We start from the raw sequence: 24006 nt of genomic DNA, 5'->3' as shown, positions 1-24006 counted from the left end.
GAACCAAAATGAAAACAAGCTTTGGTTAAACACCTAAGAGCTATGCTGCATTTGAGTGCAGTGACCAAATTTAGTCTTTTTGATCACACAATGATATTTCCCACTCGATCTACTGCCTTTAAAAGTTTTTACAGTATTAATTAAACATTTGGTACTGCCAACTCCTGCATTTTTTTGTATGTCTCAGTTTTGCTGTACTTCTTCCTATTTCCTTTCAAGGCTAAATCTGCTGTACTAAATTTGGTATTGCAACTGCTTAGGATTCCATGGAATGTCCTCAGCATGCAACCTAAACTGTTAGGCTCTGTGAGTCCCCCCTCTCACTGATGACTGGCTGTTCAGATTATTAGTATTCCCAAAGCGCATTCTGAATGGTGCAGTCTCACGTCAATTAATTTTCTCATTTCATGTTTGGTTGCTAAATCATATAAGGATTCACTACACTCTGGCTTGTCACTTCATCACCTGCTGTTACAGACAGTCTAAAGACCTTATAGTTAAGCTGTCAGAAGTTGCCAAATTGATCTTCTTTTGGATATATCCGAATCTCATTGTAACTGCAAAGTCTTACTTCAGGAAAAGTTTTTAATACTGGTGCATACAAGTCTCACTGATTTTATTATTGTGTGGATAACAACTTACCAAAATGTCACGATTCAGGAAGCAAGAATACAAAAGGCAGGTGAGCGAGGATCCAGATATTGATAATTTGTTGGCAAATCTCTCTCCGGAGGAGATGCAAGAACTACAGATTGAGTTGGATGTCATGGATCCAAATTCCAATGTCGCTGTTGGATTGAGACAGAGAAATCAGACAGAGAAGCAGCCCACAGGAACATACGATCGAGAGGCAATGCTTACCTACTGTGAGCAAACAACTAGGAAGCTGATAGAGAGAGAACTATCAGTTGACGTGAGTTCATGTATTATTATTTTCTGCCCAGAATTTGTTAACAGTTTGAGTGCTGCAATTGTAGTTTTTCACATTTTTAATGATCTATTCAGGAACATAATTGTTCTCAGTTTGTTCAACAAATATTATTTTGAAAAAGCCACTCTTTATGCTCTTCATTTCCACTGCTTTACTGTATTTCGAATTTCACTCTAATTCTTTTCATCAGATTTCTGTAATAAAAATGAAGAAATGCCATTTGTGAAATTTTTAAAAGCAGCATCAGAGACGAAACAAAATTCAACATCAAACATTATGTCATTGCACGTATCATGCCACAACTAAATGCCGTTTAATATAGGAAGAGGAAATGTCATATCACATGCTGTGTCAACCCTGTCCATCGATATCAGTCTCTCCATTCAATCAGATGGTTGTGGGTTAAAGTCGTGGTCCAGAGACTTGCGCTGGAAACCTCCAACCTCGCCCACGGCTCAGGTTCTCTGGTGTCGCTGCTGTGAATGGAGCTTTGGCTGAGCGCCAACTTCACTATCAGTGGGGGCGGGACGAACAAGATCAGAGAATCCCACCCCCCGATCAGGTTGATACTCCAGTGCAGTACTAATGGGGTGTTGGACTGTCAGAAGTGCTGTCTTTCAGATGTGACTTCAAACCCCAAGCCCCAACTGTCCTACCAGATGCACATATAAGTTTCCATGAGACTCTTCTGAAAAAAGATCAGGAGAGTTGTTAACATTTGTCCCATGAGCAACATTACTAATGCAGATTACCTGATCATTATCACAGCAGCATTGTTGCTATGGCATCAAACTGGCATCTTACTTCCCACATTACAACAGTGGCTAGTCTTCAAAAACATGCATAATGGAATGTAAAATCCTTTGAAAACATCCCGAAATGGTGAAAAATGTTATATGATGAAAATTGGTCTTTCTTATTTTAACATCACTCAGATGAAGGCGATAAGAATGTTTGGGACAAGCCATGAGGTGAAAGGATGTTGTTGTCGAATGTAAGATACCTGACAACAGCATCAATAGGATTAGCTCAGAGTCATCCCCAGCTGCAGCTGAACATTGATCCCAAAGCAGAAACAACAAAACCAAATCATTGACTCAATAAAACAATAAAGTAGACTTTTCATATTCTCATTAGTGGTGAGATGCTTTGCAGGATTTTGATACGCTTATGTGTTCAACAGCTGGGCATATTGGCACGAGTTTAATTTTTCTGACGAACAGTTATAAATATTAAGAGCTTGAACACAGCCCTTTCTCAGTTGAGGCAGTTAAATGGTGCAATGCTTTAACTGATGTGCAAAGTCTGCAACTCATGGGCACAGCAAGTAATGCAGCTGCAATGAATCACAATAATAAACAGTACGATTGAAAGAACAGTAAAGCATACCCATCTCTGAAGACCTCTTTTGGTCTAAAACTAGAGGAATTTATCACCTGTACATGCTTTGAAACAGATTCCAACAAACATGAATCATACTGGTGGTGTTACATCTGATCACAATGACAATGCAGAATGAATGTCACAAATTGGCATGAGGTCCAACTGGTCTGTTTATGCTCCATTTGAGCTCTGTCCACTCCGGGCTATCAGATCTGGGTATCAAAACAGGAAAAGTGTTCCACTCCCTATCGTTGACATCTGACACATGCAATATTCACCAGCAAAATAAAAGAAGCCTTTCAGTCCCTTTCTTACTCAAATTATGCGCAATAGCTCTAACATTTAAAACTTAATTTGTCAAAATGCAATTGCAATATCACTCACTTAGCAAAGTGGGGGTGGGAGTGGGGGTGGGGGTGGGGGTGGGGGTGGAGGGGGGTGGGGGGGTTGGGGGGGTGGTTCTGGACATCAGGAGGCTCCAGTACTGGGTTGGCCACTGTACCTAACCCACAAGAAAGTTCATATAACCAAGGGATGTTGGATTAGACAGAATTCTTAAACTTCAAAGAAGAGTGAATACGAGAATGAACACAAATCTACACAAAAAGTCTATTGCTTAAAGAACTATACCATGTACTATCAAACCAAAAGTTGAAATGGAATTTGAAAATGTAATCAAAGTTGGAGTGATTGAGTCCTTAACTACAAGCAATTGGGCAACTCCAACAGTTCCTTTTGTTGAACTAGGTGGCTCTATAAAAGTTTGTGGTGATTTTAAAATGCCAGTAAATCCAATAGTGTGTCAGCCAGATTTCCTTATCGTTAGTGTACGCTTAAACTGGACCAGCTGATGGGCAACACGACAGCTCAGTGACTATCACTGTTTGCTGTGCAGATACATGGATTTGGGCCAGTGTCTGTGGGAGTTTGCGCATTGTCCCCGTGCTTGCCTGGGTTTTCTCTGGGTGCTCCAGTTTCCTCCCACACCCCAAAGATGTGCTCTTAGGCTGATTGGTGTAACAAATTGTCCCTAAATTAGTCTCCCCTCAATCTGGTTTCCAATGTGGAATGCCATGAGCGTAGACAAGGTTCATGGGTGGAAGAGGGGACTCACAATGTTAAAATGGCAGCCCGGGCTCGTTGGGCCGAAGGGCCTATTTCCCGTGCTGTGTTGTTCTTTGTTGAGAATCTATTCGTTGGATTATCTGGTGGTAAATCTTTCAGTAAGATAATCATGTCCCAAACATACCTCCAAATGAGTGTGGCAACTGGGTCACAACCAATCCTAATGATTATTATTCACAAAGCACTGTCTGGGTCTAAACGCCTACCATTCAGAATAACATTGACATTGGCCTTACTCCAAAAAATCAATGGATCAGTCCTAAGTGGTCATATGTTATTTGATGACATTTTAATCATGGGCAAAGCTGAACAGGAACATTTATGGAATGTAGAAAGGCGTCCAAAGAAGCACAATCTTCATGTGAAGAAAGGAAAATGTGAGTCATCAAGTCTTTTCAAGTCATGAAGAAGCTATCCATGCCATGTCATTGATAAAGATGGACTCCACAAGGAACCTAAGAAAATGACCTTGATCCTCAGTCGCAGAATATATTGCAGCTGAGATCATTTTTAAAACTTATCAATTACTACGGAAAATTTATTCCAAATCTCGCTACCATATTAAAACCACTTCATACAGTGTTACTAACAATGGACTTGGACAAAAGCCTGCAAAAAGCATGTAATGAAGTCAACAATGTGCTAGTAAAATCAGAAGTCTTAGTTCACTTCAACCCTAATCTAAAAACCTAACTCGCATGCCATGCATCACTCTATGGGGTGGGCCCATTCGTCTCTCAACTTAATACTAAATGGAGATGAAGACCAAAAGCTTTTGCTTCGAGAACGTTGACAAGTGATGAACAAAATTATACTCAATTGAAACACGAAGCCCTGAGTATAGTTTTCTGAATGAAAAGGTTTAATCACTATCTCAGTGGCCTTGTTACCTTGTTAACTGACCACAGGTATTAAACAGCGATCTTTGGTCCATATAAAAGAATATGGTCTCTAGCCAAGTATCATTTGCAGTGATGGTCCCTCATCTTATCAGCGCATAATTACAGGATTAAACACTTAGCAACATGCTAACACCAATGATCTATTGTGTCTACCAATTTGGGATAAAGTCAAACCACAGGAGAACTATGTGAACATCTTGTATTTTTCCCAGGTTGATAATGTACCTATTACATCCTCCCAAGTGCAAAGGTGTACTAGGTCAGATCTGGTGATGTAGATGGTCGTGGTCATGATTTTGAAAGAAGTACCATTGGATAAAGTGAAGATGAATCCAGAACGCAAGCTGTAATGAACAAGGGAGTTTGAATTAATGGTACAAAACAGAGTACTGTTACGGGGTATCAGAATAATCATACCTCCATGCTTGTAGAGTTGTATAGCGGATCAACCTCATGAAGGACATTCAGGTGTCTTCAGTATATAGGAACTCACAAGGAGTTATTTCTGGTGGCTGGGACGAGACTCACAGATTGAAGATGGAGTAGGACAGTGCCAGTCTTCGACTAGGATACAAAATACTCCATCTTCCAACTACTTCACCCATGGGATTGACCAAGACAACTTTGACAAAGAATTCATATTCATTTTGCAGACTAATTGAGGAATACATGTTTCTCAGCCTAGTGGACGCATGTTCCAAATGGCCCAAAATCATGTCGGTGATGTTGCCGGCTACTGAAAAGACAATCGAGCGACTTGACACAGTATTTGCATAATTTGGAAACCCAGGGCATTTAGTTAGTGATATCGGAACTCAGCTTAGTCAAAGGAATTTGTGGACTACTTTAAAAGCCACAGCAAGAAGCATATCAAAACTGCACCTTAACATCTTTCCACTAACAGATTGATGGAGAGGTTGATACAGTTATTGAAGAATGCCATTAATGCATCATAGGATGATGGACTGTCAGCTAAGAGAGGAATCAGCTTTCTCATATCCTGCAGACACACAGCCCATGCAACAACCTAAAACATGCCAGAAATCAAAGGAAGTTCAGAAGCACATTTAATTTGTTCTTACTATGTGACAGTTCAACCATAGCAGAGTGACAACAAAACCAAGTTACTCGCCATGAGCAAATTCAAAACCAAGAAGTTTCAATCAAGGAGAAACTACTCTTCAAGTGAGATGTGGATACCTTCAATACTTGGAAGGATGGGACCTATTTCTTATATGGTGCCAACAGATGATAAGAGAGTGTGGTAGAGACACACATTAGCTCCTCACTTTGAAAAGAGAATTTGCAGAGTTGGTATCTGAAAGGCCATTCAAGGTTTGAAAATTATAGAATCCTACAGTGCAGAAGGAGGCCATTTGGCCCATCGAGTCTACACTGACCACAGTCCCACACACGTTAGCTAGGCCCCCTGATACAAAGGGGCACTTACGCATGGCCAGTCCATCTAACCTGCACATCTTCATGTGGGAGGAAGCCAGAGCACCCAGAGGAAACCCACACAGACACGTGGAGACTGTGAAAACTCCACACAGACAGTGACCCAAGCTGGGAATCAAACCCAGATCCCTGGTGCTTTGAGGCAGCAGTGCTAACCACTATGCCACCATGCCACCCATGAATCTATGATCACTGAAACTGTGATCACTACGAAGTAGAATTCAGATTTGGCACCAGTTGAGCCAATGGCATCTGTAGAAGCTGAAGAACTTCAACTTTATCAGATGATGTACCTGAGCCAAGTGACGAACAGACTATTCAGAGCATGAAAGACTCCTGAATGATGGATTCTGCCTAAGCAGAACTGATTTCCATCTAAAAGACTCATACTGATTGTATATAATGAAAGTTGGTGAAATTATCGTTCAAAGTGAGTTAAAGTTACTGTTAGTTGTTATACGAGTGGAGTTTCCCTCTCTTTCATCCTGGACTATAAGCAAGTGGCACCTATCTAATAAAGCTTGAGGAACTGGTCAAATAACCCACCATGAGGCAACTTTTTCATTCCCTTGTCTTCTGCTGTTGAAGTGATCTGACCACTTTGGTACATAAAACAGGTCAAGCTTCCTGCTGCTGAATGCTTTCATTTGCATATTTTGAATGCTCATTAAAAGGCTAACTCACAAAAATTACCTTCCTTCTCCAAGTTAAATTCCCTGTCAGTGGACAACTGTATTGGATTCTTTCTCAATTATGTGTGTGGTGTGTACCTGGCTAGCTTCAGTTCATCAATAATTTTTGAAGTATATAGAAATTGCTTTCACTTACCTTTTAAAGTTTAAAGTTTATTTTTTAGTGTCTCAAGTAGGCTTATATTAACACTGATGAAGTTACTGAGAAAAAGAGCATTGCTTTGAGATTTTGTGCATCAGTATCTCAACTCTACCAAGGCTGTGCATGGGAGGTAATGCCAGCAGGAAGTGGGTAGGTGGCAGCAGGACTAAAGAGTGGGGTTATGAAATACAGGGAGGAATGGGAAAGACAGGTAGGATTGGGGGGCAAAAGTGGGAGGGGAGGAGAAAGACAGAGGCAAGCTACTGGTTGTGGAACACAAGGAGGTGGGTTGTGGAATATGGGATGGAAGGGGGAAGTTAGAGGCAGAAATTGGTGGGTTGTGGAACACAGGAGGAATGAAAAGACAGAGGCAGGAACAGTGAGTGGTCAAAGGTCAGAGTGGAATGGTGAAAGTCTGTCCTGGAACAAGAGTTATAAAACTGTCCAAGGAAGAGTCTGAGACTGCCCTTGGGCTGAAGCTATGCTGCTGGGGGCATATTGAACAGACTGTCCTAGGACAGAGGCCACACCAATTGGCAGCACAGAGACTGTCCTGGGGCTGAGACTATGATGTCAGGGCAAAGGCCACCCTGGGGTTTAATTCACACCACTGGGGCATATTGAAGAGACTGCCAGGGTCTTTGTAGCCATGTTAGAGGGCTTTGCATGATGTGCATGTCTTGGTTCTGGTCTTGGGCAGGGGAAGACATTTCTTTGCAATGATAGTTGTGCACAGTATAGTGTTCAGGGCATGGTTAATCAGCTGAGGAATTTGGTCCTGGGGTTCAGAGTTATGGTAGCAGTAGGTGCGAGTCAAGGTCTGGAGCAACATTTGTATCCTGGATGCTAGCAGCTAAGAAGCAATGGTGGAGTCTTGGATTGTTCTGGTAAGCCAGGGTGTGTTTGGCCTCAAGAAGGGGAAAAGTCAGGCTGAGAAAGGGCATGAAAGCATCAACATTAATGAGTTTGGGGAGAAGAAGGAATGAACAGCCACGTGGTTAATGAAGGGTTCAAAGCTAATGAGGGCGACTCGGTAGAGATAGGAGGAAGAGGAATTAGAAATGCGGATGGAGGAGGATCGGAGAGATTTAATGGGTGATAACTGGGAATAAGAAGCTGGTCTCCCAGAGAAATGTCAACAGCATCAGTTTTGAGTTAACCTGGCAGTGACACAATTTGAACAATAAGCAAGAAAAATAAATTGGTGAGAGGCACGGAGTTCAAAACAGCAACTCATGGCCTAATGAAGGGCCACCATATGACTGTTCTGCTCAAAGCATGACCAGCACAGCTGAGCTGAGTGCTGGACCCGAGGATCTAATTCATAATGAATGAATCTGGCACCTTCACTAACAATGCACATTTCAGCGAGAATCCATTAAATTTAGGTGCTGCAGTGTGTATGATCTGAATTGACATCTGATCTTTACAGAGGCATATCAGAATGTATGCGGGGTCGGAGGATCAATGGCCACATCTGCTGCACAGAGGCAGCATGGACCCAACAAGCCTGCACGTTTCCAGTGCACTGGTTATGGTATTCAAGGCACCGTGATTACAGTCAGCACTAAAATGCAAGGACTGCAAGGTATCCATAGTTATTATCCAGGCCACTGGAGGACAACCAACACGCAGTTGATTGTAACTTCTAGGACATGGATCTTTTGACCTGAATTATAACCCTTGTTGCGAATGTGCAGTCATATCTAAGGGAAACCACAGCCTCTTGTTGTCCTCCAGGGTAATAGCATTCAGCAAGAGTGGCCTTGGTATGTAATGTACAGACTAAGGGAAAGTCTAGGACTGGAGACTGCATTTGCCTTATAAATGAAGGGAGACCATTCCATGGGAACTCCATTGATTGCTCAATTGTATCCGTTCACAGATATAAGGAGGATTGAAGAATGCAGGCTGCAGGCAACATTGCCTTTTAGATAGCTTTGATTAGAATAAGAAGGGCCCATCGTTGATTGGCACAGTTCAGGGAAGACCTTGCCCTGAGGAATTAGAGCCTACGGGTTCCCAGGAAGACCCAGATGCCAATGAGAATTGGACAAATCCACGAAGACATTTGGGCCAAAATTCTACCATCTTGCCCATCCAGAATCAGAGTGAGCAAGAGTCCGACAACAAAAACCTCCACTAACCTCGGGCGGGAATTTCTGGTCTCACCCAAGCAAGACTGTAAAATCCCACCCTTGGTGTGAACACAGGTCTACACAAGACAGCGTACAGATGGAGATGACCAAAGGCAGTGCCTTCACTTGTCTGGAGATGTGATAGTTCATCTTTGCCAACTTCTCCATGAGGAATTCTCCATCCAGTTGCTCTGAATGCTACAGTTGCATTGAGCTTTATCTCCAGAATGGAAAATGCCACCCTTTGTTAGTACAGAGATTTTTGTGGCCACTTGTGAAAATAATCATTGGTGAGGCTTAACTATCTGCAATGATGAACAATAAAGAAATTTATGAGACCTTTTGAAGAGGGAAGCGCGTGCTTTTGGGATCATAAATATCTTTAAAGTAAACTCTGTAATCCTAAGATCCAACGAAGAAAGCAAAGATAAAGTTTACATACTCGAGGGAGGTGGAAAGTTGTAAGCTGTAGTGCAGCTGGATGAAGTAAATTGTCGAGTTCATTAACTCACACAGTTCATGGGGAACCATCCTAATTAGGAAAAACTTCAGGGCACAGATTTAAACAAATCCTCTAAGGGAATGCAGCCAAATTTTGCTGGATGGGAAATAGCTTATAATGCCCAGTATAGATATCTTGACTGCAAATCAAAATCTCTCTACATGCAAACAGCCTGTGACTTATCCCATTTTTAAAGTGTGTTGGATGTTAGTGGGAGAGCGAATAGAGCACTAAATCTGGTGAACGCATAATCTGGGACATAGGGCGGGAGTTTCCTTCCTTTCCGCAGTGGATTTCGCGTTGGCTGGAGGCAGCGTGGTGCTTGTTGGTGGCGGGATCTTATGGTCCCACTTTTATTAATGGGGTTTCCCGTTGAATGCACCCTTCACTGCTGGGGAACATGCAGCAGAGGTGTGCCATGGGCAGGACTGGAAGATCCCACTGGTTTGAAAGGCAGCAAGATTTTGGTGTGTATTTCAATCTATGACTATGGGCAGAATTTTGCCACTTTTTGTCAAAGTATCATCTTGGTTGGGAAAACCAGCTGCACCATGGGCTTTTCCAGCTGGATGTTTAGACACTTGGTCAAAAAAAATTCAAAGGGTGATTTATATGACATCACACACCCACCCCAGCAATAACTTCAGCTTCTAAAAGATCAGGCCTGATATAAAAAATATAAGGTTATTTATTAGTGTCACAAATAGGCTTACATTTACACTGCAGTGAAGTTACTATGAAAATCTCCTAGTCCAGTGCTTGTTCAGATGCACTGAGGGAGAATTTAGTCTGGCCAATGTACCTAACCAGCACGTCTTTCGGACTGTGGGAGGAAACCAGAGCACCTGGAGGAAACCCATGCAGACACAAGGTGTATGTGCAAACTCCACACAAACAGTGACCCAAGCCAGGAATTGAACCTGAGTCCCTGGCGCCATGAGACAGCAGTGTTAAGCACTGGGCCAACGTGACACCCAACCCCCTCACAACCGAGCCTCCGCCTCCCTGCCCCCACCATGGAGCTCCCCACGCTCCCTATTCTGGAACCCACCAGCACCTCTCCTGCAGAACCCTCCACTCCAACTTCCTTCCTACATGGAGCCCCCAACCCCTCATCTATGGAACCCCCCACTACCTCCTCCAGTGCCATTTTGGGTCTCCCACTTGATTCTCCATTCCCTCCACCCAGAAAAATGAGCGTGGAAACTCTACCCGCACTGCGCCCCCAGCACATCCCCCACAGAAGGTGCCACTCTGTGAATGAGATGTGAGATGTCAAGCCAGATCAGATCAAGTAAACATAAAAGGCTCTGTGGTACTATTAGAGCAAGAACAGGAAGTCTCCCTGGTGTTCTTACAAATGAGTTGAACCAGCACAATCAACATCAGATTATCTAGCAATTCTTTCGTTTGTTTTTTATTACAATGTGCTGTACACAATGTAACTGCTCTGGATGACAAACAACAATGATTGCTGTTATAAGTGGCTATAATGGGTCAATTATAGTTGGCTTCTGCTTATCTAGGACCCATTGTAATTATATTCATTTTATCAGAGGGGTAGTCTTAAAATCCTTTCAAAATAAGATCTATTTTGTCGTACTTCCTCACTCCACAAATATCAGGGCTGGGATTCTCCCAAAAAAAATTCTAAGTCCCGAATTCACGTAAAATCTGGAGTAACTCCCGTTGTTTTTTTTTAAGCCAGATTTTCAAAACTAATCTCCCACATTCTGAGCGCTGCAGAGTGTCTCAGGGAGATTCACGCTGAAAATCAGTGGGCAGGGCCTATTCCCACTGGAGAGGCTGGCAGCATAGCGCTGAGTGGGCCACTGCGCATGCGGCGATCTGTCAGCGCTGAGATCAGCACATGTGCAGTTAACTCCCAATTGTTGGCCAGATCAAAACCCTCCTCCCCCCTAGTGCTGCCACAGACGCCCTCCTCTTCACCCTCCTTCCCCCCCACCCAAATCGTGGGCCTCCCGGACATCTCCCGACGTGGTTCCCCAACCCCCCAACTCTCCGCCCCTCCCCATCCTGGCAGTCCCGTCTCTCCCCCCCTCCCCGCATAGCAGTCCTGATCCCACCTCTCCATCCCTTGGCATGCCTTGACAACCTCTGCCTCCGGCAGCCTCGACCCTCAGCAGCACTCCCCATCCCACTGGCTAGCCCTGATCAGTCGCTTCCCTCCCTCTGCCTGCGACCCTGACTGCAGAGTGGCAGCAGGACCCCTCCCCGCCATTCCCAATGATCTCTTCCCCAATAGGCCCCACCCACTACAGCCACTGCCCACTCTGGCCCTACCCCCTTGGCACTACCTGACGCCTGGTGGGCAGTGCCAGGGGGCCAGACTAGCAATGCCTGGGGGCACCCTCCCCAACTTCCTGGGGGGCCTCCATGGCCTCCCTTCACTCCAGCGGGGTCGGGCCTCCAGCTCCCTATTAGTGGGGAGTTAGTGTAAATCATGCTGGAGTGAACCACTCCTGGCAAGGAGGGAGAGGGTAGTTGTCCTGGAGACTTCAGTCCCAGGTCCACTAATGATATTAAAATGGTAAATTTAACATTTAGATCAGCTCCATATTGATTTCTGATACAGAGTGACAACACCGATAATTTCAGAGCAGTGCAACAGGCTGGGAGAATCACCCCTCTGGTTCTATTTTTAAACTTTTCCCATTCATTCTAACATTCCCATGTTAGTCACAGGCTGATATTTCTATGAAATATATTATTAGAATAGGTCAAAGACAATCATTCATGTCCAGACTTTTGTGTGGTTAAAGTGCAGTTTTTAATTCGTGCCAGGGCATATTGGCATTGCCCTGTGAAGTTATGATAGGTTAGGTTGGTGTTGTTAGAGAATTTGTACTTGGGGGAGTCGGCTAGCTCAGCTGGTTGGGCAGGTAGTTCATGAGGCAGAGTAACACCAAATGTGTTACTCGTCCTGGCTGAAGTTATTCATGAAGGTCCCGCCATCTCAACCTTGTCCCCTTGCCTGAGGTGTGGTGAGCCTCAGATTAAGTCACCACCAGTCAGCTCTCCCTCAAAGAGGAGAGCAGCCTGTGGTCATCTGGGACAATAGCAACTTTACTTTTACTTGATTCAGGACAAAGGGGTCAGAAAAACTAGGATGATAGAGGAACAATACTTGATGGAAGGGGTGGAGTAAGGAACAAGACTGGTGCAATAAATGAATCTAGTTACTTGACAGGATAAAAACCGGTAAACCAGAGTAAAAAAGGTGCAGGTTTACAGTTTGTTGAAGTAGGTTGAGAGGTGATTAAGCCTAGACCTGAACCTGTTCAGTCAGGAGGATTAAGAGACGCGGTTGAGAACATATATTTGTGGCACGCTGGCACAGTGGTTAGCACAGCTGCCAGGGACCTGAGGTCAATTCTCGGCTTGGGTCACTGTCTGTGCGGAGCCTGCACTTTCTCCCCTTGTCCGCGTGGGTTTCCTCCGGGTGCTCCAGTTTCCTCCCACAGCCCAAAAGGCTGATTAGGTTCATTGGCCATGCTAAATTCTCCCTCAGTATACCCAAACAGGCACCAGAGCGTGGCGACGAGGGGATTTTCATAGTAACTTCAATGGAGTGTTAATGTAAGCCTACTTGTGACAAACAATAAATAAACTTTTTCAATTGGTGTGCTTCTCCATGTTTTGGAGAAGAAAGTGACAGCGCTCACACTAAAATCATTGAAAAAGGCAAAATTTACCCTCATTGATAAATGTTGCATTATTATATCATTAGAAATCTAGTGATAAATTAATGTTGTGTTCTTGATAAAAAGAAAATGCATTGTGGCTCCATTAAATGATGTTTATGCAGTACGATTTCATCACATATATTAATATGCTTAGGATCCATTAGCTTTCCTGATGAATTATTTCCCATTCTTTCCTGAAAGTGTTGACTTTAAACAATGAATTTATGGACGATGGAATCATGGTGATGTTGTTCAGCTGGGCATTATCTATCCATATGGAAGCCTTAATGCCAAGGGTTGACAGGAGCTGGTTGCATTACTATGACCAAATCAGTCTCAACTAATGTGCAGACAAGTAAACTTGCAGGAGGTACTGCTGGGCAGTGATGAAGACCAGGCAAGTGAGCTTGTTTTTTTTTCCTTCCTAAGCCAGAGCAATGAGTCTACGTGTAAAATTCCTACCAAAAAATCCAATACAGACCCCAAATTGAACTCCTGACCGTCCTGCTTTATCTGTCTCGGCTATTGACTCGACTTTGCAAAGAGCTCAGTCCTGATTCCATTTAAGTGTGTGTTAAAACACAACAATAGAGATTGGTGGTGGGGGGTGAATAAAGATTGTGAAGATAATTGGGGAATTTGTAGACAGATGTGTTGTTTAAATCCTATTGAAAATAAAGCAAGCATTATTCCTTCAATCTGACCCATAAAATGGAAGACAATCCAATTGACCACAAAACTGGAATTTAGATGCTGAAGAATTGTTTTTCTTTTTATGTCGAGAAAAGATAATGTTCAGCTCCATAAATTTTCATCAGCTGCTTTCCATGTTGGCTTTGGTAAAGTATGCAATGAAAAACACCATGAGTTATGTGTGCTGAGAATATTCCCGATCATGGCCAGCAGCTGGGTACAAAAACCAGAATAAATCTTTTTACATTAATGATGACAAAACATAAGTCCGCAAGCTCTTTTCAATGATATCAACTAGGTCCATTTAAGGGAAAGCATCAATATAATGACAAGCAACAATGACATACTGTCTGTTGTTGCTGTGGCACTGTTATGGCCCACCACAAGCATAGTCTTGTATCCTTCTGTCATCAGAGGCTGCAAAAGGATTTGATGCCTAATGTCACTACTAATAATAAACCCCAAAATGAGAAGGACATGCTGGAGATAGATCAGCCAAATAGTGTTGCTGAAATCTTTAAAAAGAGAAAAGCGGATAAGTTTAAGTTTATTTATTAGTGTCACAAGTAGGCTTACTTATGGTAAGCTGGTGACTCAATTGAGGTGACTTAATTGAGGCATACAAGATGATCAGGGGATTAGATAGGGTGGACAGTGAGAGCCTTTTTCCTCGGGTGGTGATGGCTAACATGAGAGGACATGGCTTTAAATTGAGGTGTGATAAATATAGGACGGATGTCAGAGGTAGGTTCTTTACTCAGAGGGTAGTAAGGGCGTGGAATGCCCTGCCTGCAGCAACTCATCAACTTTAAGGGCATTCAAATGGTCATTGGATAGGCATATGGATAATATTGGAATAGTTTAGGTTAGAGGGTCATTAGATTGGTTCCACTGGTTAGCGCAACATCGAGGGCCGAAGGGCTTGTACTGTGCTGTAATGTTCTATGTTCTACATTAACACTGCAGTGAAGTTACTGTGAAAATCCCACACTCTGGCGCCTGTTCAGGTACACTGATGGAGAATTTAACATGGCCAATGCACCTAACCCGCACATCTTTGTGGGAGGAAACTGGAGCACCCGGAGGAAACCCATGTAGACACAGGGAGAATGTGCAAACTCTACACAGTGACCCAAGACAAATGAATCAAACCCGGGTACCTGGCGCTGTGAGGCAGCAATGCTAACCACTGTGCTGCCATGCCGCCGATGTAATTGTGCACTGGGCTGTTGTGTCACATAACATAGCAATGTGCATCCCCATATATACAACACTGAGGGTATCTCACAGGATTTCTAACAAACAATATTTGCCAGCCAAAATTTATCCTCATGAATAAACATTGCACTATTAGTTGATTCTACTCTCTCATTGCAGTGATTTCTGCAAGGAACTTGCTGTCATGTATTCATTGTTATACTTTCTGGGAAGGGGGTCGATCAAGAGCTTGACCATAATCCTGGCTAGGAGACAGAATTGAAGAGAAGTTATGCTCCAGCATTACATTTTGTTGTAAACACAAAACGAATTCACCAATGTTTCTAGTGGCAATTAAATGTTCAGTTAATGTTAATAAATGATCTATGGCTCCACCTGCTTGTCCACATTGTGTTCCAGGGCATTAAGATCCAAGGAGGTTAAGGATAATGAAAGTTACTCAATCCAGTGCTGCTTGAACCGTTCATTTCTTATAGTCTGGCTTTACATTTCAGTGGTCTTTTCTCTCCCTTAAAGAACAAATAATTTTCATCATGGTTCTTCAGAACCTTGCTCCAAATTCATTGAGAGCTGATTGTTCCCAGATCGAAGGTTGAGAATTATAATGGGGATAGTGTTACAACTGTGTCCACTACCTGCTTGTCTGAATCCTCCACTAGAAACTCTACTAGTTCTGCTGAAAAGCACCCCGTAAACATTGCTAAAACCTTCCAGTCTTTGTGACTGTCTGGACTCTTTCATGTTTGAAGTGGTGGCAATATTGAGTGTTCTGGAAAAGCTTGTGGGAAGGGAGATGGCTTTCTGTTCCCGGCATTGGTTTTCTGTATTTTATTACAGAAATGGAAAACCAGGCCTGGCAGTGTAAGAGTCGGGACAATTCCAGGTTCTGCAAACCCAACCCAGGAGAAAGAGGCCTGGAAAATAGGGATATTCACTGCAGGGTGCTGGGGTTTTCTGGGATTTGGGCCAAGCAATCATGGGACAAATATGGAGGCAGCCAGATGTGGAGGCAGCCTGGGCGGAAGGCCTGCTCAGATTCTCCAGCACCATCATGAAGACTAAAAATAATACAATTGTTGAAGTTTTTAAAAAATACCTAACCTTCTTCAAAGGGAAAAGAGACCTGGGACCACATCCAAAGAGGTCCCCTATTTCTCCAAAGGACTCCACAAGTTTAGACCTGCTTCCGCCCGATTGAAGTTGCACAGGTCTGTTTCACTGAGTTACTAAATTTAGACATGATGGGGGTGGGGGGCAACTGCCCCAGTCCAGTCATCACTTTGGATATTAATGTCTTGTTCCTGTCTAGGTCTCTAAACACCAAATAAAATCCAGGGAAAGATGGAAAGCATATGATTTGATTTGATTTGATTTATTATTGTCACATGTATTGGGATACAGTGAAAAGTATTGTTTATTGTGTGATATACAGACAAAACATACCGTTCATAGAGTACATAGGAAAGAAAGAAATATGGTATTAATCATAGCTAGAGTGTAGAGAAAGTTCAGTTTAACATAAAGTAGGTCCATTCAAAAGTCTGATGGCAGCAGGAAAGAAGCTGTTCTTTATGATGCTTCTACTTCTAATAAGAAACATAAGAAATAGGAGCAGGAGTAGGCCATCTAGCCCTTCAAGCCTGCCCCGCCATTCAATAAGATCATGGCTGATCTGTTGTGGCTCAGTTCCACATTCCCGCCCTCTCCCCATAACCCTTAATCCCCTCTCTTATCAAGAACCCATCAACCCGCTTCTTGAAAATATTTAGCGAGGCAGCCTCCACCACTTCAACGGGCAGAGAATTCCAGAGATTCACCACCCTTTGAGTGAAGAAGTTCCTCCTCAACTCCGTTCTAAACCGCCTCCCCTTTATCTTGAGGCTGTGCCCCCTAGTCCTACTGTCTTTTTTGAGCGGGAAGAGTCTCTCCACCTCTATCCTATCCATCCCATTCATCATCTTATACGTCTCAATGAGATCTCCCCTCATTCTTCTAAACTCTAACGAGTACAAGCCTAGTTTATTCAGCCTCTCCTCATAGCTCAATCCCCTCAACTCCGGCATCAGCCTAGTAAACCTCCTCTGCACTCCCTCCAGGGCCAAAATATCCTATCAATGTCCATGCAAGCGTTCCAATTCCAAGCTTATATCATCTCAAAAACTGATTTGTGGAGAGTGAGCTTCTGTGCACTACTCTGCTCTACTTGAAGATACATGTATAGAATTTTGAATTCTTCAGGCCTAGCTGTTCATGCTTCGAAGCAGATCTGATGTCGGCCAATCACATATTTGCATTATAGAGTGTCTCTAGTTTGATTCACCCTTTGATTTTGCGTAACTTTTCAGATCAAAGTCTGGGATCAGGGATCTGAGGTTTTGCCTTATTTCTCTGTTATGGGATCTGTTGCTTGGCCAGAGCATTATGGTGCTGTTCAACACGGAAAACTTTTAGATAATCAGGAGCTGCAACCAGAAACAAGATTGAAGAACATATTAGGGTGGCATGGTGGCACAGTGGTTAGCATAGCTGCCTCACAGTGCCAGGGACCCAGGTTTGATTCCTGGCTTGGATCACTGTCTGTGCAGTGTTTGCATGTTCTTCGTGTGTCCGCGTGGGTTTCCTCCAAATACTCCGGTTTCCTGAAAGACGTGTTGGTTGGGTGCTTTGGCCATGCTAAATTCTCCCTCAGTCTACCCTAACAAGCACCGGACTGTGGCAACCAGGTGATTTTCGCAGTCAATTCATTGCAGTGTTAATGTAAGCCTACTTAAATCTCTGTACCCTGTTGTCTCCACCACTCCTAAACGTATGAGTCAACTTGCCTGTCAGTGCAAAGGATGGGCTGCTGGATCTGAAGCCTGGATTGGCGTTGCTAAGCAGCTTACTATTGATAGTTAATTTCTTTGTGGATGACTGCCGATCTATGTTTAGGTTTGACAAAAATACTTCCCAGATGTCAATAACCTATTTTTATGCCGCTACTTTCCTTGCCTGTTCCACTCTGGGTGAACCTTCATACATCTACAACAGATGGAACTATGGAAAGCCTTTCACCAAATGCTTAGTGAGAATGGTGCAAAAACGAACTGAATATTTCATATATGCAGATGCCAAATGTAACTATTCTATTTAGTTGTATTTTCAGCAATAATAAGGTCCAAGTGAAAAAGAGGTGAAATGTGAGCAAAGTTTAGAGAGAATTCAAGATGTAAAACATTTAGAGAAGTTCAAGCTGTAGATCTGGAAAGGAAGATATTTAGAGAGAACTTATCAAAGTTCAAGGTAAATATGTGGTAGGGCCGGGGTAGGATGTTCTGTCAGAGAGTCGGTGCAGACTTGGTGGGCCTTCTGCACTGTATGACTTCTAGAATCTACATATAAATGGGAAATAATACAGATTAGGTAAACTCGGTATAAGTCATTCCTTTGGGTCCCTTTTGAAATGAGCCTGGACAGTCCCAGGTGTGATGTAAATCTATGAACAACTCTGCAAGCTACTGAGTTTTGATGTGTGAATCTCCTGGTTTTTGTGATTACAAGGAGTCTGTTCAATGAGGTGTGAGTACCACTGGTTGAGAAAATGATTACATTGCTCTTGTAACTCCTGGCAGTAGCTCACAGGGAAAGAGCCAACCCTGTGGTCATGTGACTTATAGGATCCATCTTATTTGGTTCAATTTTTTAAAATGGCAAAAGAACAAAGTTCTGGATTTCTCTTCATGTCATATGGAACCTAAGATTATTTAACATGATCATTTGAGGACACAATTTTACCTTCTTTTCATTCCACCATCAAATTATTTCTTAAATGAATTGGCTTAGGAACAGCAGTTGACCATTCAACTGTTCAATCATCTTATTATCATGGCTGCTGTTTATCTTTTTAGTTCTAAACCCTTGTCCTATCTTCATTTCCCTTAATATTTCCCAAGTAAGTATCTTTTTTCTTTTAATGCTCAGGTGATTCACCATCTTTAACATTTTGGTGCAGTGCATTCTGCATTTTCAGAATTTTGTAATAATTTTTTTCCTGGTTTAGTTCCATTATTACGATGATAACCCCTTGCTCTAGAGTTTCCCCGCCAAGAGGAACACTTTTCCAGTTTGTTACTTCTCTTAATTGTACTAAATATTTCGATCATAAGGCCATAAGAAGTAGGAGCAGCATTAGGCCATTTTGCCCATCGAGTCTGCTCCGATACTCACTGAGATCATGACTGGTCTGACATGATAATCCTCAACTCCACTTTCCTGCTTAATAGATTCATAGATTCATAGAATTCCACAGTGCAAAAGGAGGCCAGTCGGCTCATTGAGTCTGCATCAACTCTCTTACCTAGACCCTATCCGTGTAACCCCACATATTTACTTCATAAAACTCCCTATTGGGGCACTATGGGGCAATTTAGCATGGCCAATCAACTAACCTGCACATTTTTAAAGTGTGGGAGGAAATCGGGGCATCTGGAGAAACCCTGCGCAAACATGGGGAGAATGTGTAAACTCCACATAGTCACCCGAGGTCTGAATTGAACCTGGGTCCCTGGTGCTGTGAGGCAACCGTGCTAACCACTGTATAACCATGCTGCCCTGATGCTGCCTTATCCCTATCACCTGTGATTCCCTTACTGATTTTAAAAAGCTGTCTATGTCAGCCTTGAACATACCTGATGACCCAGCCTCTACAAACACCCGTGGTGAAGAATTTCACAGATTCATTACTCTTTGAGAGCAAAAATTCATCCTCATCTCTGGTCTTAAATGAGCGACCCCTTACTCTGAGACTGGACTGCCCCAAAGCCTTTTCACCCAAAGCAATATAACCAAGTTTACTCAATCTCTTGTCATAGTTACGTCCTATTAACCCAAATACTTGTTGCTGGACACAGACAATGCCTGAACTCCTTTCCGAGAGGGGTACCCAGAAATGAATGTAGTACTCCAAATGAAAATTCAACTCCAGTTCTGATTAACTACAATTATTTCCTTGCCTTAAATTTTATGTTTTTTGTAATGCACATTCTTCCCTTTATCTGAAAAGGAAGAAAACACAAAGCTATGGGGGGAAAGTGGAGGAGGGGCAGTAGACAAATTGCTTTTGCAGAGAGCTGGAACAGACATAACGCACTTAATTGCTTCCTTATGTGCTGTAACTATTCTGCGATTCTGTAGTTCTGTGAAAATCAGTATCCCATTATTGTTTCTTGACTGCCTGTGGGAGAGGTTCGACTTTCCTTTTCCTATCTTTCAGGTAGAAAATGGTCTCTGAGTCTGGTCACAAACTCTCTACATCAAATTTGCCCTGTAAGTGAGCTGTTACCATATCGGAAGCAGGTGGTCTTTAGGTGCTGAGGCAGCAAGAGCCCCGAAAGCTAGTGGCTTTTGCTACTAAATAAACATGTTGGACTTTAACCTGGTGTTGTGAGACTTCTTACAGAATTTATCAGACCAGCCCAGCAAACTACCTGATTTGTGCCTTCAGCTATCGGTGTTAGATTTGGCTCAGATTACCACAGGCAAGTGTGCAAAGCAACCGATTTGGTGCCCATTTTGGGTGCAAGTCCTCCCTCCATTTCCTTTGCAACTCGGACCTAATTTTCAAAGTGAATCCATTTTTTAATCTGATCCCCTGCCAGCACTTCCCTGTTTAGATTTGTATCCACTCTTCTGACCAATCAGTTTGTGATAGTGACACTCTCACAAATCTGCCTCCATCTATCTGTGAAGGTAATATTAACTAATTAACATATTTACTCAGCCATATCAGGTGGTTACCATATTTTGGAAATAGATATTTTGCACAGTTGCAATTGGAAATATTCTGAGACAGGGGATGGGGTATATTAGTGAGACAGAACAGAAGAGTTTTATCCTACATCTAGCTTATCTACATCTGAACAATAAGTATCTGATACTGATGGTGGTTGCCAAAAGAAGGAAAAATGAAATGGGATGTTATTCCCTAGTAAACTGTTCTGTGTGTGGTCCTTTAGTCAACACAGTTGCACAATTAGCTGTGTCCTGACCCTTACTCTGAAACAAATTTGTTTGCTGTGAGTGCGTTTAAATTCAAGGATTAAATCTAACTGTAAGACAGACAATGTGCTTCACATGAGCATAATAAGGATTAATTTATTGTAGTTTTGAGCTGTGGCCTAGCAAGGCAAAGAAGACAATGGGAGCAATTTGGTGCCCATGTTGGCTGCCAGTGAGAACGGCGACCTGGATGAAAAATATCACGAGAGTTAGGATATTCCCTGCCCCTCGCTGGAGATGTGGGCAGGTATCTCATTTTCATAAATCTCACTAAATTTAAACATGATTAAAGGGCATCCTAGCCAAATGCTCCCTCCCTCACTAAATATTCATACCTTGCTGGTGATGTTACATCGGCGAGATTCATAACTGCTATTTAAGAGCATCAGGCAGTCAAGGGGAATCTAGCAGGGTACCAAGGTAAGTATAGAGGGACGGGCGTGGACACTGCCCCTGGCACAGCTTGGCCTTGCCAGATTGGCACTGCCAATCTGTGGCAACATGGCAGTGCTGATCTGTGATGGGGCGCTGTTAGGGACAGGATCACAGGGGAGCCCAATTGGGGGGGATGGGGTGTTTCTATTATGTGTGGTATGAGGGAGGGGGGAGCACCAAGGACTTTGAAATCATGGGGGGAATGCTGACAGCGTAAACCATGCCCCGCAATTTTCTTTTGTCAGATTGGCTCAAGATCTGGTCTGAAAATGCCACGGCATCTGGTACGATACACAGTGGTTTTCAGTCAGAGCCTGACACTGATAGGAAAATTCCACCTAATGTCTCCCAGCCAAATCCACCAGAACATTTCTGGATGGATTTACAATTATTTTTACAAAAGTTATCCTTTAATACTTCAGTGGTATTCATCTACAATTGTTAGCCTGTTTAATAACAAATGGAAAATAAACAAACAGGGAAGAAAGAAAGATATTCAAGATAACTCAGCTACAGAGAATGAATATGGATTGTTGTTAATAAGTTAATTCATCTTCAATTTAAAGTCACACTGTGATGAGGTTTGGATTGAGCATGGCAGTTTGAGTAATTCAGTTTTTATTTTATTTTCTAAATCTTAGGGATCATCCAGTGGTATGGGAAATAGGAGCTACAGTATAGGTGGCACAGTGGTTAGCACTGCTGCCTCACAGTGCAAGGGACTCGGGTCCAATTCCTTGCTTGGGTCACTGTCTGCGTGGAGTTTGCACAATCTGCCTGTGTCTGGGTGGGTTTCCTCCGGGTGCTCTGGTTTGCTCCCACAGCCCAAAGATGTGAGGGTTAAGTGGACGGGCCATGCTAAATTGCCATTTAATGTCAGGGGGAATAGCTAGGGTAAATGCATCGGGTTATGGGGATATGGTTTGGGTGGGATTGTGGTCGGTGCAGACTTGATTGGCTGAATAACCTCCTTCTGCACTGTAGGGTTCTATGATGCTACATAGATTATGTAAAATTTGAAGTCTCAGAATTTGTTGGAGTAATTGGACTGTTTCTCTTATCTTTCAGCTCAAATAAATGTCTCTTTAATTTATTAGAGGCACATTACACTTGGGAGTGTAATGTTGTGATAATGACACAGCAAGTGCAATGGGGGCATCCAGTTCCTGAGAGAATGATTGAACTTATTTAACCTTAACCAATGAGATGTAAGGATTAAGAATGAAGCTGCAGAACAATGGAGAAGGAGAGTGAATGAGACTACGATTAATTAGAGAAGGAGAAATAGAGAGGGAGAGAATGAGAGGGAGAGAGTTTGGACTGAGAGAGAACAGAGACTAAAAGGAAAAGTAAGAAGAAATTGGTCTTTAAATTTCTAACAACAGTTTACTACCTGAAGGAATGAGGCTGCTCAATTTAAACTGTTCCCTTTCTGAAGATGTTTATTAGCATTGCAGGAATTTAAGATTTCTAATGTGAAAAAGACTGTGATGCCATCAAGTATCTGATCTAATTGGTTGAATTATCTGCTCTCCTAGCCATGCATTTCCCATCGGCACACTGTTTGCTAGCGGTGGGATTCCGTGGTCCTGCCGCTGTCAATGGGAATTCCCACTGATGTCACCCCATGCCGGTGGGAAATCCCTGGCGGGAGTGTGCTGCTCATGGCACTGGAGAATCCTGCCAGCGTGAATGGCCGGATAATTCCGGCCAATATTCCACAGTGAGTTTAATTGATGATTAATGCATAAAAACAGCAACACCTCATGGGAAGCTTGAGGGTGAGCTTTTGAGGGCGATTCTCCCAAAAAAATTCTAAGTGTTGAATTCGCGTAAAAGCTGGAGTAATTCCTGTTGTTTTTTTTTGGTGGGATTTTCAAAATGAATCTCCCACACTCTGTACACAGCAGAGTGCCCTCAGAAGATTCACATTGAAAATCAATGGGCGGGTTCTATTCCTACTGGTGGGGCCGGCAGCATAGTGCTGAGTGGGCCACTGCGCATGCGCAGACCTGTCAGAGCGGAGATTGGCACACGCACAGTGGCCCCACACTTCCAGATTGCTGGCCAACCCTGCAACCCAGCATCACTGCCCTTGCCGACCCCTCATGGCCCGATTGCTGGCCTCCCTGACCTCTCCGGTCGAGCATCAATGTTCCCATTCTCAGCCATTCCTGATCTCCCTGACTCCCCCACCTCCTCCCCAGCAGTCTGGATCTCCAGTTAGCTCTGAGTCTCCCCTCTGCCCACCCCGCCCCGTTCACCCCCTTCCCTCTCTCTGCCACCAATCTCTGCGCAGAATGGCAGCCGGATCCCCACCCCCACCGAATTCTTCCCCCAAAAGCTCTGCCCCAATAGGTCCTTTCCCCTCTGGCCCCACCGTCTTGGCACTGCCCGACATCTGGTGAGTAGTACCAAGGGTACAGCCGGAGGGGCGAGGCTGGCTATGTCCAACGGGCACCAACCCCTTATCCTCGACCTCCTGTGGTGGCCTCCAAGGCCTCTGTTCACTCCAGCGTGGTCGGATCTCCATTCTCCATTAATGGGGAGCGGTTGTAAACCTGCTGAAGTGAACCACTCCTAACCGGGGTGGTTTTATCAAATTTAATATTTAAAGCAGCTCCACATCAATTTCCGGCATGAA

General features: G+C 43.4%; 1 protein-coding gene across 1 annotated transcript in view; it reads left to right on the top strand.

Annotated features, from left to right (window-relative positions):
* Positions 1 to 440: 440 nt before the first annotated feature.
* LOC145357014 (leiomodin-1-like) overlaps positions 441 to 24006 on the top strand; it is a 41176-nt gene continuing 17610 nt past the window's right edge. Inside the window, exon 1 of the mRNA XM_080210058.1 lies at positions 441 to 913. Coding sequence (XP_080066184.1) covers positions 647 to 913 — 267 coding nt within the window. The 5' untranslated portion in view covers positions 441 to 646. The remainder of the gene's footprint in view (positions 914 to 24006) is intronic.

Source organism: Carcharhinus amblyrhynchos, chromosome 22, assembly GCF_965287045.1.
Source record: "Carcharhinus amblyrhynchos chromosome 22, sCarAmb.v2.hapA, whole genome shotgun sequence".
Classification (NCBI taxonomy): Eukaryota; Metazoa; Chordata; class Chondrichthyes; order Carcharhiniformes; family Carcharhinidae; genus Carcharhinus; species Carcharhinus amblyrhynchos.
Note: the sequence above shows the minus strand (reverse complement) of the source record. Positions and strands in the feature narration are given on the sequence as shown.